At 43.7% G+C, this 18,427-nt stretch overlaps 1 protein-coding gene across 1 annotated transcript; it reads right to left on the bottom strand.

Annotated features, from left to right (window-relative positions):
- Positions 1 to 497: 497 nt before the first annotated feature.
- ANKRD42 (ankyrin repeat domain 42) lies at positions 498 to 14,720 on the bottom strand (the record flags this gene model as incomplete). The annotated part of the gene is made up of 11 exons (XM_080363931.1): positions 498 to 593; positions 1,385 to 1,520; positions 3,492 to 3,618; positions 4,017 to 4,192; positions 4,815 to 4,920; positions 6,946 to 7,071; positions 8,055 to 8,255; positions 11,485 to 11,620; positions 12,210 to 12,329; positions 12,656 to 12,763; positions 14,532 to 14,720. The coding sequence occupies 11 exons, from the start codon at positions 14,718 to 14,720 to the stop codon at positions 498 to 500; spliced, it is 1,521 nt and encodes a 506-aa protein (XP_080220057.1).
- Positions 14,721 to 18,427: the final 3,707 nt, after the last annotated feature.

Below are 18,427 nucleotides of genomic sequence, written 5' to 3'. Positions count from 1 at the left end.
GTAACAGGAATGGCTTCCAGTCTTACTTAGGAATGACTTGAAAATGGCACCTGTCTGCAGCTGAGCATGTTCTCCCAGACACTGCACTGTGGTCCCACACTGAAGGTCCTGTTTGATTATTTTAGGAGGTATGCTGCTTTTTTAAATTATAACTATTATTATTGTTTAAGGCAGTACTACAAAGATGAGGATACTTTTCTCAGACCTAGTAGGACCTGTGACATTGCTGTAGTTACCTCTTGAAATTTCACCTTGTAATTTGCAACACTGTTGCTAAACTACTACCTCAATTGAAAGAGAAGTTTTTTTTTTTAATAAAAATGCTGCTGCTGTGATTTGGAAATATTTTCTGTCCCAAAGAACTAAGAAGCCAGTTCAAAGTGCAGGGAACCACAAGCCAGCTGTGGAGCTGGGCTATGCAAACACCTTGTGTTGTCCAGAATGTCACCATCCTACCGCCTCAGCCTGTGTGCCCCGGTGCCCCGGTGCCTCATTCCTCAGCGCAGTCTCACAAACGCTCCTCCAGGGCTGCACGCTGGTTTCTTATTTACTTTCTTTTTCTCTTTGCAAGACTTGGAGACGATCTCAGCTTCCTGAAACAAAAGACATTAGAGCCATTAAATAACAATTGCTTAAACCTGCTACTTCATTAGACAGGATTTAAAGATACATGGCTTTGAGTGAGCACAGAGTATTGTGTTCAAACTGAAGCTGAGGGATGACAGCCACAGCAGATTTGATTTGAAAGCCCCTTTGCTGTAGCAGTCAGAGCAGATGCTTTTGAGAACAAACCTGCCACAGCAGAAGTTCTCTCCAGTTCCAGCTAGTTAACCTAATGCCTAACTGGACTCTTTTATGTTGCTACAGGTGAAAAAACTAACTACAGTGATTTTTGGGGGTGCTCTGGGCCATAGTTGCCGTAGATTTTTAAACCTATCAGGGACTAGAATGAGTAATGTCTTAACATGAGCTGTGGAAGCAGAAAGTGGCTTTTCTTTCCGAGGTGGAGGCACCTGGCTGGCCTGGATGACAACACCTCTCCTGAAGCACCAGTCCCGGCTCAGGTACCAGCCACGGTGAGCTGTCAGTCACGGCACACACAGCGGGGGAATACGCAGAGATCAGCTCGCTCCCTGTTGTTAATACAGAGTTGAATACCAGTGCTTTTCTGCCAGGGTACAAAGAGAAACCGATATCCTTTCACAGCAGAGACAGGACACAACAAAGCTACTGCTCCCTTCAGTGTCCCACACTAAAAACTGCCAGCATGTTTATTCCAGCGTTTCCTTGCACCACACCTGGGAATCTCAGTGAGAACAAATACAGACAAGTGACGGGCAGCAGCCTCTGTCCCACGCGCTGGGGGAGCTGGTGTGGGACTCACCACGGGAGGGCCGCGGGTTTTCGCCAGGCTGTCTCTCAAGCGGCTGATCTCCGCGCGGTACTCATCCAGCTGGCTCTCCAGCTTCTCCCGCCTGACTCGCTCCTCTTCCAGCTGGGCCTCCAGCTCCCTCACAGCCCTGCAGAAAGCAAAGGAGACAAGAGGAGCGTGAAGTGCATCCAAAAACCCGCCCTGGCTGCTCCATGTGTTCCTGTGCCTTTGCTGAGGACCACCTTAGTCCCAGCAGAAAGCAGCTTAGAACTCAGTGGTGTGAGCTGCAGCGTGCTCCTGGCTCCAGACCCCTGCTAACAGCTCTGAAGAGCTGTTTTTCCTCCTTCGTGCTCAGCGCAATCTGGCCACGAGATGGAGATGTCTTCCCACACCCTGAACAGAACGAAGCTCTACGGTGCGCGGTTGCTCCAGCTGCGGAGGAGGGAGACATGCCGGAGGAGCAAAAACGTTAGTATGAAGCAGAGAAAAAGCACAAACCCAAGACTCTGGAGTGGTCAGAGGCAGCTTTTTCATTAACATATGGTACCTCTACATCCTTCCTATTGATTGGCTTAGCCACAGATGAGGAATGCTCAAGTGACAGCCTGCATGACACTTACGAAAGGGAAACTGAAGCGCTGGCTGATACACATTTGCACAAGACCTGATCTGTCACACCCACAACAGCTCCTAAATTAATTGAGATTCCTGGAACTGGTTAGCTGAGACATAATTCACATGTATTCTTACTATAATGGCAATTGACGGCAACAACTGAGTCATCCAGAGTTGAGCCGGCGCTCCTCTGTACCAGGATTAATTAGTGCAGCTACAAAGATGGAAGATTGGTGAAAGGAAAAGGGAGACATCTGCCCTGTGGATTCAAACAGCACAGCAGGAAAGCTCTCAGCAAGAGCTACCACATTTCCTGGACTGAAATATTGCCAACCCTCGATTAAGGTTTTGGAGGGGAAGCCGTATGAGGAGCGACTAAAGTCACTGGGTTTGTTCAGCCTGGAGGAGATGGAGGGGAGAGCTCATGGTATGCAGACATCTGCATTGCAGATCTGCTTATCAGATGCGGATCCCTACAGTGCAGACATATCAAGTTAAGGAAGACTGACTTTCAGCCTAGGCTGAGTCAAAGGGTGACCTGTAACTAAAAGTAAGCCTGACCTCAGTTTGTTGGCTCATATGGTGTTGTAAAATGAACTACTTAACTCCAGGCTGTGACACCTATTACCTGCTCTAGATCTACACAGACTGGTAAGCCTGATGTCTTCCTGATGGCATAGAAGCCCTCGGGATAGAGTCTCCTCCCAGTGACCAAATAAAGACATCGGTTTGGGGTGGCCCAAACACATAATGGCCCTGGTTATCTACAGAGACTGAGAAGAGTGGGTAGCCAAATCTTTGACAGGTAGAGGTGGAGACAGGGCTGTCATTTTGATGCTGCATTCTTGTTTAACCTCAAAATCTTTGATAGACAGAAGAGTTTTTTCTTGAAACTTAGTTTGCCCATCAAATCACCTGATCAAACAGAGCCCTTTCACTAAATGGAGACCCAGAGAATTGGACAGACATTATGAAAAGTGCTTCACATGCAAGGGTAGGTTTGCTGAGATTTCTTTTTTCTGTGTTCTGGATATGAGCTAATGCTTTCTTGAGCAAAGAAATATATTGCACTTGACACAGAAATGTAGCAGGTCATTGAATAATTTCTACTATATATGTACTTCCACCCAGGTAATGCTAAGACTGATTTTTTTTCAGATTTATGAAAGTGCATAAATGTATTTGGGACCCTCAATGCAAACAAAACAGACAGGACTTTTCAGACCTACTGCACATATGCTGCAGGAAAACCTGAAGGCCAAATAGATAATCTTGCACAGGAGGTGTGGACCCATCGAACACTTGTTTTGTGCTGTGGGGCTGATCCTGGTGGTAGAAGTCTAGAAATGGCCCAATTCCTGAAGTCTGGGGGTTTTTGGCTTGGCTAAAGGTGGTAAGTGGAAAGGACAGAATGGCTGAAACAACTGAAATCTAAGTTAGCCTTAAAGAAGGCTTTAAAATGGGCCTCACAAAGTTAAACATTAGCAGGGTGTGTTGATCTTACTTCTCAACTTCCCTTTCTTCTTTTTTCTTCTTCTTCTCCTCCTCAGTTATTCCTCCCAGCTGTCTGTAGTTGCTGTAGGCAATTTCTAGAAGCTGCTGAAGTTCTTGAATCTTGCGATAGGCCCTTACTGTAAGACAGAGTTCTCCAGGTAGGTAAAATGCACAGAGAGGACAGTCATGCTGGAACCCAACAGTCTGACAAACACAGAGCAGAAATCACACTGCTCAGCAAACACTGAGCTACACTTGACAGCCACATAGCAGACAGATCTCAAAAACAAGTAGCAATCCAATGTGATTTCAGCAACAGAGATTAAAACAACGTAACGATTATGTTCTGATTGCCCTCTGCTATGCTTTCTCATTTTCTACAATTTATTTGAAGGCTCAGTAGTACAGATATCCTGTCAACTACCTCATCTGACAACAAAAAAGTCACAGCAGTTGGCAGAAATGATGCAATTAGGACTATAACATCTTAAGACCAACTATTTCAAATAAGGAGTGGTGGCAAGACAATACTTACTGCGTGCATTCCTTTTCTCTGCTTTATCCAGGGTTAAATCTTCTTTGCTGTCTGTACTCCCTTCCACACCATGTCTTTCAAAAAATTTTATGCTGTTTGCATCTAGTTCTTCATCGCTGGAGTTACTGTCTCCCATTCTTTGTGTCAAAAGTTCCACAGCTGCCAGCTGAGCAAATCTGCAGAGAGAACAGTGAACCTCCACTGAAATACCTCTGTCATCTAGAAGAGTGCAGCCATGCCCCCGGCATGTGGTATTATAGAAACGCTCTGAAACTCTTCATGTCCCCATTTATCAGGGGGGAGTTTGGGATTCAAGGAAGGAAGCGCTGGGCCACAAACTATCTGCTTTTTGTAGTATTCTGATGGCATGAGCTCTGCCTCAATGGAACATTATGACAATGAGTCCCACATCAGAGGTATCTTTTCCTCTGTAGGATTTCTTTATTTAATCTTATCAGAAACTGCATTTTTTTTTTAATTAATGCCAAAATCAGCTGACCGTCACTAGTTCTCATTTACTTTGTGCAGTTGGAGCACACTGGCTCACAACTTTGCTTTTTCAGATGAGCTAGTTTTCATCTTTGACACCTGAGCTTGCTAACAAAAATTAAAGTGAAAATTAAAACCTTTTATAGCTATAATACAGCTTTGCTTATCACTCAGAACTGGAATTCATAGGCCTGATCTGTTCTTGCGCCATCACTGAAAAATCGGGATTAATTCCAAAACATCTGACATGATGATGATATATAAATAGTAAGTAAATAAACGACAGATCTACAGGACATGTACTGCTACCTCTTGGCTACATCCCTTGGCGTCTCTCCAGCATCATCTGTAATGCCACAGTTGGCTCCCATGTCAATCAACCACTGCAAGCAACGGATGTGCCCCTGTCCGGCAGCTAAGGGAGGAAACACACACAAGTCAGTTATGAACAACTGAAGTGCTTCAAACCTAAAATGTCCGACTTTTGTCATTACTTGACACACCAGAGCTTAGGTTCTCTAAGACACCACAGGGGAGATACTACTTCAAGAGAGGTCCATATTTCAAGATACTCATGTCACATGGGTACGTGCAGTTTTGGGGAAGATGATAATCTGTGGTTTTGTGACTCTCTGGAGTTCCAGAAATTTACTGGCAACTCTTCCTAAACAGGAGTTAAACTATACCTGCCCAGACTCATGCACAGAGACACACAAATAACTGCTGCCTCACACTCTGTGGCACTAAGGCTTATGTGTGTTGATTTGCGGCAAAGCACCATCACCTCTCTCTGGCTCTGGGCTCCCACACGTCTGACACAGCTGAGCTGAGCTGTGTGGTGCTGTCTCATGGAGGAGAGAACCCAGGGATTTGTGCTGGAGTTACAGGTACATCACTTCTTGGGCCGGACACTCAAGGTAACACTTCTCAGCTGCAGCCTCACACCACAGCTTGGCCTGGTCATACGATCACCCCTCACAACAAGAAAGACCTTGAGGTGCTGGAGCAAGTTCAGAGATGGGACACAAACCTGGTGAAGGGTCTGGAGCACAAGTGTGATGAGGAGCAGCTGAGGGAACTGGGGCTGTTCAGCCTGGAGAAAAGGAGGCTGAGGGGAGACCTTATCACTGTCTGCAACTGCCTGAAAGGAGGTTGTAGCATGGAAGGGGTTGGTTTCTTCTCCCAAGTAACAGGTGATAGGACAAGAAATGGCCTCAAGTTGAACCAGGAGAGGTTCAGATTGGATATTAGGAAAAATGTATTCACAGAAAGGGTTGTCAGGCATTGGAGCAGGCTGCCCAGGGAAGTGGTGGAGTCACCATCCCTGGAGGGGTTTAAAAGGCATTTAGACAAGGTTCTTAGCGACATGGTTTAGTGCTAGATTTAGGTTATGGTTGGAGTCAATGATCCTGAGGGTCTCTTCCAGTTTAAATGATTCTCTGATTCTATCTGCCATGGCTGCTGCTCATACCATGTGGTGCCAGGAAAAATGTCTCATGTACAGAAGACAGTATTTGGCATGTCTAACTGAAACCTGCAAGCTGTTTTTCTCAAGAAAGAATAAATCCATGTCTTGACAGCACCCCCTTTGGATGTTTGTTATATTTGTTTTCTTAGTGAGATAAGGAAATGAAGTTAGAATCAGCCGTAGTATTTCTCCATAACACCAACATTGCATGCAAAGATTGGTGATAGAACAACTGTAGGTTAGCACCATTCCAAGAAAAGAGGGTGAGAAAGAATGTAGAAAACACTTTTTAAGCCACTACATAACCATTTTTATAATGAGAGCTTCAATTATGTTTTTTAAATTCTACCATATATATCTAATCAAAAAGAAATGTGGGAAATAGTGTTAAAAGCACATTACAAAAATATCTCCCTCTTTCTTTAATTTGCTATTTCTTCTTTCAGACATTACTATGAAACCCCTAAACGTAAGAGGACCACTTTTCTGTAATGCTAGCACTGCACTATGTATCAAGGTGTTACACACCAGTTTACCTTCCTTCACAGCCTACTAACAAATGACTTTGTTGTGGTTTTTAAAACACATTTCCACAGTACTGGTATGTTCAGTAAATAAATGCTCAGGCCACAATGCAGATCATTGTTATGGCTAGCTAGCCAATGTTTCTAAAAGTCACATCTTGTCTGATAAAAAAAAAAGACAAAAAACTATTTAGTTTTCAGTTTAGACATTGTTTTCTCTTTAATACAAACTCTTCTTTCTCAACTTCAGCCTTGTTATTTTATTTTTAAAGAGACACCCACGCACATATACATCACAAAATATGTTTTCAGGGTTGCCCTTTCAAGCCCTCAGGAAATGAGACGCTGTTTTTCATGAAGTTTATCTGATGAGCAGCCACTTGAAAAGGTATGTAAACAAGTCAGCAACAAACAGTAACAAGCTGAAACATAGATCATAATTACTGACCTTTGTGCATGAGAGTGGATCCCTTATCATCCCGCTCATTAATATTGATTACTCCACTTTTCACTAATTTTCTAAGCACTAACAAGTCCCCTTTGAAAGCAGCGCCATGAGCTGGGAAAGCTAAAACTGAAAATGAAACGCACATGTTTCCAAACAGATGCCAGTAATTCCTCTAAATGTGCTTTTATTTGCCTCTCACAAATCGCCTCTTTCATAGCAACTTCATGGACAATTCATAGCTGTAGTTTGCGAGATTAATGCTCCCTCAAACAGTTAAAATGCAGCTGCATAACTAGCACTGTTCATCACAGGCCTGAGTAAACATGTCTTGGCTATGACTACAGGCATCTTATACAGTTAAGAAATTAATTTCATAAACCTGAAATAATAAGCATACCTTTGTTTCATGGTTGATGTTATATTACTGGTGGTAACCAGAGTCATTTGCCTATTTTGGTTTCCAGTCTAACCAAATATATAAACTATTTTACTTTTCCTTGCTTAAAAACTACCCATAGAGACAATTTGGTTTTTCTAGTTATTTTCTATAGACAGAGAGTGCTGACATGTATACATCATCTATGTATAATGACAAAAGACTGGTAGATAAGGACAGTAAAGTCCCTGGAAAAAGTAGAGAGGTGAAGGCGCAGCTCTCATAGCCTTGCTCTCCTGAAGGTTCTGCTTACAGACCTTGCCACACTTACATCCTTCAGTTGTTCTGACAGCAGTAACATTGCTGGCTAGTGAGTAACCTTCATTTCAGTGCGACGTTTTCAGGGTAAGCTGCTATTCGATGCAATTCTGAACATCTGAAAACTCATGAACATTATACGGCTCTTCTGGGTGCCTACTGGAGTCTGAGAGCACATGGATAACTTGGTATTCGTAGTGCAATACAGTGTGACAAGTTTTATTTCAATAACAGGTAAACTTAAGATATTTACAATATCACACTGAGTATCAAAGCCTTTAGCTACCAGTAAGTGTAGCAATTATTGAAAGGAGCAGCTCTGCCTTACATTGGTAATATAAATGCTCATGCAAGTTTTCAGAATCAAGCATTTCTATAGAATGACAATGGCTATTTTAACAGTATCCGTACTCACTTTCTTGTGTCTCTGGCTGCTCCCCCTCTTTTTCCACATCATCAATATATTGCAGGATATTATCTTTATAGAACCGTTCAGCCAAGTCCCTTGGAGTCTCTCCGTGGTCGTTCCTGGCTTTCAGCGTACGTGTGACACTGCCCATTTTACTGACCAAGAACTTGAAGCAATGCAAGTGTCCTTCCATGGCTGCCAGGTGAGCTACAGAACCAGAGGAAACAAATCATGACAAAGCAGAGCTCCGCTGCCCACCAAGGAAGCTGCACTGTCAACACTACTGAGATCTGGCTCATCCACCAGCTTTTGAACCATCCAACGTGGCACAACAAAGCCCATCACAAAGTAAGAGGTACAACACACATGCTCATTATTTTGAAATTATGAGTGTTCTCCAGTTCTATTAATGGGAAGAAGTTGCTAAATAAATGCTGATTATGTGTTATCACTCTATGAAAATGGCCTGTAAAAGTTGGCTGACGTTCTGCAGCAAAAGGATTAATTTGTCTCCAGGTAAGAATCTCATTATCTTCATAGTTAATAAACAATCGACCCAGGCCCCCTCAAAAAAACAAAACATATCACATGCAAATTCTCTATTGCAAAGCATCCACAGCTTTCCTGAGCGTAATCATTCTAAAAGATGATGAATCTTGGTTTTATGGCAAGATGACAATATTTAGGTACACGTGATTCCTAAAATTTAATGTGACAAGATGTGAGCTTTACTGAAATCAGGGCAGTTTTTATTCCATGCGTTAGTTACTCAGGCAGAAGTTAAGAGATACTTTCTTTAAAGTAAATACTGATTACTAGTCAGCTGGCGAAAAACTGTTTCAACCCTTATGAACCCACTTTCAGATACCTAGAATCTCAGGGATAAAACTTCATTTTTGGGAATGAACTTTTTATTTTTAATCAGATGTCTATCCAGTGCTGAAAGTGGTCAGAAAACCTCAATGTTTTCTGCAAAGATGCAAAGGGGAAAATAGATTAAAGAGTTGTATTCTGTCCATATCTTTTTGCACAGTTTGAGTGTGGAAGACACATAAAGGAACTTTTCATAGGTGGCTTTCAACCTGTGTGTTTACTAGTTAGTGCCCAACACGTATGTTGTACCATCCTCAGGTGTGCTGAGCATTGCAGTTGAGACCAAAGAGTGCTGTGATGCTAACACAAAATACACAGCTTAATGCTGAGAACCTTGAAAAATCTTGTCTCAGGCATCACAAATACGTAGTGGGTGGTTGGTGCTGGTGTCCCAACTTCTCTGTGTTTCATCTCGCCTTTTATAAAATCAGGCAAATGCTATTTGCTCTTCTCAAAGCGGTGATTGAAAAAAGTGTCTGTGAAAAATTCAGATGTTGCACTACAGTTAAATTAATATTATATTTAGAACAGGTTTAACTAGTGAGCAATAAATGAAACATGGATATGGCCAAAAACTAAATACAAAGAGAAAACAAAATGTTGAATTAATGAGCACAGCCCATTCTGTACACTGCATGAGCCACAGTTATTCCCCAAAATTAGCATGCTGTAGGTAATTAAAACCTCCACCATAACACGCACATGCAAAAGGTGCAGCCAGGTTTTAGATGTACAGCATTGCAACCTCAGTAAATTTCTTTCTGCATACTGTTGGGAAAAATTATAGCACTATCCAGCTAATCTTGAAACTGAAATATATAAAGATGATTTAAGTTCACTCCCTTGTTTCAGAGGCTGAGGAAAAACCAGTCTGTACGTCACATCACTTCATTCATCTTTTACTAGCAATGCTCCAAAGCATTTTCTTTCCTTTGGATGATAATAAGATCAAATTAAACAGAACAAAGGCTGGAAGATCAAGCTTCTGTAGATGTCAAGATAACAATAAAACCAATTTTCCAGTAACCAGTATGTACAGAGCATTTAAGTAGAACTGTGCTGGCATTTGCCACCTCTCCATTAAAGTCTGTTCCCAAATGCACACTCTACACTGCCACCAGGGAGCCTACCATCATGTCCCCTGACTGCTTATCCACCAGACGTCCTGCTGGGATGCAAGAGCCTCACGTCCTTTAGTGTGACCCAGGTTTGCAAAACAGAGCACAGGTATCAGTTTACTAGGTAAGTGGTGCTCAACAGAGGGTAGAAGATTTTAAGAAGGGATTTTAAAAGATCTAAAAGCACTAAAGAAAAAAAATACGCTATTTGGAACAAATGTGACAAACCATAAGAAGGAAAATGCTGAAAGGGAAAGGATGGAATGAGAACACAGGGTATGAACACCACATTTCAACTTACAGAGGTACTGAGGCAGTGGCACGGTAGGCAGAGGGACACTGGAAAAACTACGAATAGCGAGGAATAAACACTGCCCATATTCTGTGCTAAATATGTGCATGACCATGAAAAGAGTACAGATTCCAGATAATACAGAATACTGGTATTCCAGAAATCAATATGAAGAAATCACAGGCAAATAAGAACAAGGATTTTTACCAAATCAGTTAAGAAACAGTGAGGAACAAAACCCTGTGTATGAATGTGACAGAATCTGATCACACTGTCACTGTCACTGAAGCCTGGCACAAATTCACAAAGCAGCATTTATTACAGCAGCTGAAACTCCCTCCTTCTCCACCTGCCCTTCTCCTCCTGCCACCTCCATGGGCTCCATCATGGGCACAGGAGTTACCGCTCAGTCCCAGAGTTCCCAGATAGCATCCCTGTCCCAGCACCAGGAGCTCTGACCCCTGCCAGCAGCAGCAGGAGGTGAACAGGGAACTGTCACTGATACTTCGGATTTTTTCAATTTCCCCCATCATTATAAAAATAGCATCACTATGTTGATTGCACGGAATCAAAGAGCAAATGCTGCTGGTGTGCACCACTTATCGCTCGCTACAACTATCATATCACAGAATCACAGAATGTTAGAGACTGGAAGGGACCTCAAAAGATCATCCAGTCCAATCCCCCCATGGAGCAGGAACACCCAGATGAGGTTACACAGGGAGGTGTCCAGGCAGGTATTGAATGCCTCCAGAGAAGGAGACTCCACAACACCCCTGGGCAGCCTGTTCCAGGCTCTGTCACCCGCACTGAGAAGAAGTTTCTTCTCAAATTTAAGTGGAACCTCTTGTGTTCCAGTTTGCACCCTTGTCCTACCATCGTTCGTCGCCGAGAAGAGCCTGGCTCCATCCTCGTGACACTCGCCCTTTATATATCTGTAAACATTAATGAGATCACCCCTCAGTCTCCTCTTCTCCAAGCTAAAGAGCCCCAGCTCCCTCAGCCTTTCCTCACATGGGAGATGCTCCACTCCCTTCATCATCTTTGTTGCCCTGCGCTGCACTCTCTCCAGCAGCTCCCTGTCCTTCTGGAACTCATACAACAAGCGTAAAACTAAAGTAAAAAACAAAAAGTATGATTTCTCCTGACATACCTGGAAGGTTTCCATTGTTATCCACATCATCTACACACGCTCCCCATCTAACAAGAAGCTGCAAACACCCCAAGCGACCATGAAAAGCAGCATAATGAACAGGTTTCCAGTCATTCCTGTCTGAAACATTTACATTCTAAAACAAAAGCAGCAGGTTAATTCATTAATTTATGAATCTTAGACACAAGACTTATTTTAACAAATAGGAATCAGCCATTCATTGTGTTAAATTATCGAAATCAAATCAAATAGTTTTTTTCAAAGTTCAATCCCTGCATTCCTATTTCAAGACAGGTACTTTTCACAGGTCTTGATTCCATTTAAACAATACACATATAGAAGGCACATTTTTAGACATAATTCTATTACTGCATTGCTCATTATTCCTCAGATATGCATCTGGATTATTTTACGTTTGTCTCCTTCACTATAGAAGATTTGCACAATTGCAAAAAGTCACAACCACCACAGTGCCTGATACTAATTTAATTACATCCTCAGTGGAAATGTGATTTACTCAAATCATTCATTCCCTTTAGATTTTTTGACAATTTCCCTAACGTATCTTACAACAAAAAAAATGGAAATTTACCCTAAACATAAATTCAGCAACAAGAACATACCAATGGTAATTAATCTACAGTCTGAAATCTAGGGTTTTGCTAGGGAAAAGAGACACCAGACTTGGGATCTGCGCTAGGGAACTGGGGATAAAAGTCTCTCACCGCTCCAGTTCTCAATATGGTTTGTAAGGTGTACGACTGCCCATGGGCTGCAGCCAAGTGGGATGGAGTGCACCCACCGTCATCCTGAGCTTCTGCGTTTGCTCCTTTTACTAACAAAGCCTGAAAGAAACGCAAAGCAGGAGTTCAGTTCACAAGCTGAAAAAGCAAACGTTGCCGAGCAGGATGAGTCGAGAGGATCAGCAGGAGAACTCTGGGCTGAGCTCAAGGCAATGACGCTACACAAAATCAATCTGTTTGCACAGATAGTGCAGATGGTTGCACTGGTTTTATTAATAACAGAAGTGACTTGACCCCAGATGTAAAGACATCAAGATGTGGCACTCATAGCTCCACTAGGACCTCTCTCAGCTGATCTTCATAACGAACTTGCCCAAACGGAAGGTCTGCCCTGCTTACTTTGGCCAAGAGTGAATATTTATCCGTACCTGCATGCAAGCGTCCTGCCCTCGGATGGCTGCGAGGTGAGCGGCTGTCCAGCCTCCCGCGGTGACACGTGTGGTGTCAGCTCCATGCCAGAGCAACCAGTGAAGGCACTGCGCAACCAGAACCAGAGGTTTTCCAGTTAACTGTTCTTACCGTGTATCTGAGGCACATTTTAACTGTAATTTATCAGCCAACATTACATTTCAAAGCAGTATCAAGACACTTCATCATGGAAATATGTCACCCCAGAGCATGCCTTAACCAGATACCCTGTTTCCTCAAAAATAAGACAGGGTCTTATATTAATTTTTGCTTCAAAACTTATTACTTTTTTACATGTATAGCTGCCTGGACAATACTTAAATTGACTTTTTTTTTATGAACTGTAACTAGGGCTTATTTTTGGAGTAGTACTTATATTTCAAGCATCCTCAAAAATCATGCAGGGCTTATTTTCAGGGTAGGTCTTATTTTGGGGGAAACAGGGTACTTGTGCCTTAAGAAGTTACAGGTAAGTTATACTTTCCAGGTTTCACCCAAGGGTACAAAAAGTGCAAATAACCTACTTATTCAGACCCTAGCATTGATTTTACAGTGTGGCTTCTTAATTTTAGTCTTCCAAATTTAAAATGTAACCTGTGAGAGTATTCACATGGCACGAGGTAAACACATTGGAAAAACCAATACAAACATGCTTACTTGAATTCCAGCTAAAATTACTGGCAGGAAAAGTACCATGAAGAAAATTTAAAGCTTCATTTAATTTATTAGGCTCCCATCTTTCTTTTCATCTTTCCACAGAGTAGTTTTGCTTATTCACCTTTTTTCAGCAGATAGGAAAAGGAAAGCTTTATGGACTATACAAAAACGGCTAGAGGACAAGTTAGAACTTTTTATTATATCTTATTATGATTTATTATCTTCTTTTAAGCCAGCCTACAGCTCTGGTTCCTCCACTGTTTCCACAAAGGAGCTTAGAGACGAATAAATGACAGATAATTTAATAAAGTGTAATACATTGATTTTGAAGTAGGAGAGTCAAATGAAAAATGGCAGAATTTATAGAGGCAGGAAAGGGTAGGCAAGCAATCCATTCTTGGGGCTGACAACATGATGATCAGCATTTCCCTGACAGTTCCTGTACATTCCAGTAACAGCACTGCACTTATTATTTCTTGAGTTTCGCAAGAACTTTACATTCTTTCCTTTGGGACATGAATTTTTACATGGTTATTCATGGCCTTCTTGCTTCAAGGTCAGATTGCTATAAAGATTGTACAAGGAAACTGCGACAAGAAGGTGAATGTTGTGCTGAATACAGCAGCTCCGTCTTTACGGTAGTTCCAAACCTTCATGCAAGCACCTTCTGATTTCACCATCAATATTCAACGATTTTATTTATTAAAATAAAATGTATCAGGCTATTTCCATAGAGAATGAGGCATGGGGCGGGACATTTGTAAAAAGAATGAACAAGTTTTCGTGTCATTTCTCAACTGTTTCAATCACCTGCAGAACATTTTACACACCTTGCAGGATTTTCTAGCTGTCTGAAGAGAAGGGGAAAACACAACAGGGACAAAAGAAGGTCTGGAAGGGAGACCATAGGACACGCTTTGCTTAGAGTAAGAAAATCAGTGATTTTGTAAAATCTAGCAATGTTGACTATATGAACTGCCTGGGGCTGCCGAAAGGGAAAATGAAAACCTGAAATCCTATACTTCTGCTCTTGGTGAATACACTTCATGAGAAAAATAGGCAGAGATTATTAATTTCGCTTGATCAAAACTAGCAATTTTGTGTCCAGCCTCTCCCAAGGACAGAAGACATTAACCAAATAAAACCTTGCTGTGTCTGAACACTAACATGCTGTTTTACCTCCAGGCTTCCAGAGTGTGCAGCGCAGTGCAACGGTGTGAATTTGTGGGTTAAATCCACCTCATTGATATCAACTCCACTTTTTATCATTGACGCAAGCTGTTCTACATCACCCGCTCTCACTGCCTCATGTACACTGGTATAATTTTGCTGCTTCTTAACAGCTAGTGAGGAATAATAAAAGGGCATTAGTAAGTGATGAATCAAAGAAACATCAAGGTGTCAGCTTCACAGGAACCAATGAAGATGTTGGGAGTAACCTATGAAACTGTGGTTCGTATCAGCAAGAATCCTAAATTGCTTCTTCCGTTTGTCAGAGACAGAGCAATATGTAAACCTGAGACAGCCATGTCCCGTCCAGACCCAGAAAAGGGCCCAAAAGAGTAAGATCTAGAGGAAAAATGACAATAAACAATATGAGTTACATATTCAAATCCCCTTGCAACATCTTGAAATCTTGCCAAAATTCATAAACAGAAATAAGTGATGTAAGTAGATCTAGTGGCTGAGGGGGCTAATTTCAGATAGTCAACCATAAGAGGAACATAAAACAATTAGTAATCACCTTCTAGGGTAGTCATCGTCACCAAAATGATGCACAAGCGCTGTTTCATTAGATTTCACACTGTTAGAACTCATGAAGAGCTGGGCTGCTGCTTTGCAAGTCAAGGATGAAAATGTAGGTCTTAAGGTATTAGTGCCTCAGCTTCTCTACCTGTGGAGAAGAAATGGTGGTAGTAGTTAAAATTGTCATGTAATTTGACATAAAAAAATATGAAAGCATATAAATGAGAGGTTGCATGAAAATCCTTGTGGTATGTGTGAAGCACTAAATATGATTTTAAAAAGCCTTCACAGTTCACCAGTGCCTGTTCTCATGTGATCTGCAGCATGACAGCAGCGCTCAGGCAGATTTGGGGTTGCCACAGAGAGGAAGAGTGGGCTGACGCTGTTTCAGTAATGCAGGCTGACACCGACACACCCTGTGCTGTAACACACCACTCGGTCCTGTGGCTGTGGATTGCTCCACTTTCACCTCCCCCAGCTCCACAGGCTGTTAGCACTGCCACGCACAGTGCAGATTGTCAGGAACCGGGATGCCATACTGCAAAACATTGTATGAACAAACAGCAGCAACACAGAACGATTCAGGTTGGAAGGGACCTCAGAGGTCATCTAGTTCCTATTTCCAAATAAACATGTTTTGTGGTTTGAGTGGTTATTTTAGAGACAATGACACTAGGACATAATTTACCCACATGGGAGCCATTTCTCATGATGCCAAGTGAGGGTCACAAGCTTTACCTCAATTTTACAGACTTAAATCAGGGGAAGATCTGACCAATTACACTAGTTGCCAAAGTACTAATGTGTTTAATACAATGTTCCAGTGCAGCGAGTTCAAGGTAATCCATATATATATATATGGTTGGGTTTTTTTTAATCCAGAAGAAAAGTAAACAACAAGGCCCACCAGCAGAGTGAATTTTGTCTCCTTTTTCCCTCTGGAGACCTACAACTGCACAGAAACCCATGCCAAGCGCTCGGCTTTTTGGCACAGGCCACCATCAACACACTGAAGGCAGCTGCCCCAGGCCTGGAGCTCAGTAAACAGCTGTTAACATGAATTCTGTACAAAACACGTTGATTTTGAAAGCAACGGACAGTTTCAGTTTCCACAATTTTAGCGCAATTTTGGAGTTTGATCCAAACTGTTATCAAATGCTCATTGGACATGTCTCTTAGAAAATTCCTTTGTAGAAAGAATTTAGTATTACATCGAATAATTTTGGCTGGAAGAGACCCTCAGGATGATAATGTCCAACCACAACCTAAATATAGAGCTAAACCATGTCTTCAAGAACCTCATCTAAACGCCTTTTAAACCCCTCCAGGGATGGTGACTCCAGCACTGCCATGGGCAGCCTGTTCCAATGCCCGACAACCCTGCTCGAAATTCATTAAAGAAATTAAAAAGCATATGGTGGAGGCTCCTGTGACACATTTTAGCGAATATGGAGCAATCTTGGTATTTTGTGTGAATCCCGGCGGATCCCCGTGAAGGATTTCGGGCAAAACACCTCAGGAGAGGCAGAGCCTGGGGAGCGCGGCCTCGGGCGGGCCCGCCCCGCCGGGCTTTCCCCTCACGGCGGTGCTGGGGAAGGAAAGGGGGAAGGCAATGGTAAGGGAAAGGGGAAAAGAAGGGGGAAAGGAAATGGGTAGGGAAGGGGGTTGAAAAGGGAGGAGAAAAGGGTGGAGAAAAGTGTGGAGAAGGAGCGCGGGCGAACCAGTCTCACCGGCCGGAGCGGGAGGCGGCGCGGCGGCATGGCGGCCCCTCAGAGCAGCGCGGCCGGGAGCCGCCACCCTGACCGGGAGCCTGACTCCTCCAGCGGACCTTCCTCCTCCTCCTCGCCGCGCCCGACGCCGCAGAGGGGTTGCCATGGGCACCCTGTGCGCTGCCACCCGCCCGGGGAGGGGGGAAAGCGGCGGGCGGGGCGTGGGGCGGCGTGTAGGGCGGCGTGTGAGGCGGCGTGCGGCCGCTGAGGGCGGCGGCGGGAGCGCGGGAACGGCGGGAGCGCGGGAAGGGCGCGGCGGAGCCCGCTCGCCGCGGGGAGGGAGGAGAGGCTGCCCGGCGTTGGTCCGTCCGAGCTGCAGCAACGCTGGCTGTGGCGTACGAGGGGCGGGAGAGCAGGGAAAGGTCGGCGTGAGGGACTTGCATGGCCAGGCAGTGCTTTTTGGCACCTTCTTGGCAGCCTCTCCGTGGCGTTCCTCAGGCGCGTTGGGTGAAACTAGGCTGCTGAGACAACTAATGTGTTAAAAACGGGATACTGCAGGGTCTGGAGAGTCGATGGGGTTTTTTTATTGCTGGTTTGGGTTTTTATTTCAAGCTAAACAAGAGGAGCAATATCTTTCCTGTAAAGCTTGACAGGATTTAAATATGGTTGCTCATACTTTCAACTCTGGGCCACTTCTAATCATCGTGAAACAGAACTCTAAATTTCTGATAAACTTGCTGAAAATGTTAATGTCCTCATGCAGAAGTGTAACTAGTCAGTATCCTCATCTCTGAAGGCATCAGGGATGTATTGACCATGAGGTGTTTAACCAGTTCATGCTCTACAGCTCTAATTTGTTTTGTTTAACCCTGTCTGCACCAAGACATTCATAAGGTACAAGGGAGATGTTTGTCATCCTGTTCCAAAACCAGCTGATGGCCTGGAGGGAACCCGGGTTCCCCTGATGGGGTAAAGAAAAGCTCCCTGCGGTTCCAGTCCTGCTTCTAGACAGAATGAACCCCTCCCCATTAGATCCACAGGTGTGCCTTGGTAAACACCTAATAACCTAATGAAATTTAACAAGGGAAAGTGTAGAGTCCTGCATCTGGGCAGGAACAACCCCAGGTTCCAGTATAGGTTGGGAAATTACATATTAGAGAGCAGTGTAGGGGAAAGGGACCTGGGGGTCCTGGTGGACAACAGGATGACCATGAGCCAGCACTGGGTCCTTGTGGCCAGGAAGGCCAATGGCATCCCGGGGTGTATTAGAAGGGGGGTGGTCAGTAGGTCAGAGAGGTTCTCCTGCCCCTCTACTCTGCCCTGGTGAGACCACACCTGGAATATTGTGTCCAGTTCTGAGCCCCTCAGTTCCAGAAGGACAGGGAACTGCTGGAGAGGGTCCAGCGCAGGGCAACAAAGATGATGAAGGGAGTGCAGCATCTCCCGTGTGAGGAAAGGCTGAGGGAGCTGGGGCTCTTTAGTTTGGAGGAGACTGAGGGGTGACCTTATTAATGTTTATAAATATGTAAAGGGTGAGTGCCATGAGGATGGAGCCAGGCTCTTCTCGGTGGCAAACAATAATAGGACAAGGGGTAATGGGATCAAGCTGGAACACAAGAG

The sequence above is a fragment of the Nesoenas mayeri genome (genome assembly GCF_963082525.1).
Source record: "Nesoenas mayeri genome assembly, chromosome: 1".
Lineage (NCBI taxonomy): Eukaryota > Metazoa > Chordata > Aves > Columbiformes > Columbidae > Nesoenas > Nesoenas mayeri.
The sequence above is the reverse complement of the archived record's forward strand: the minus strand, read 5'-3'. Positions and strand labels throughout refer to the sequence as shown.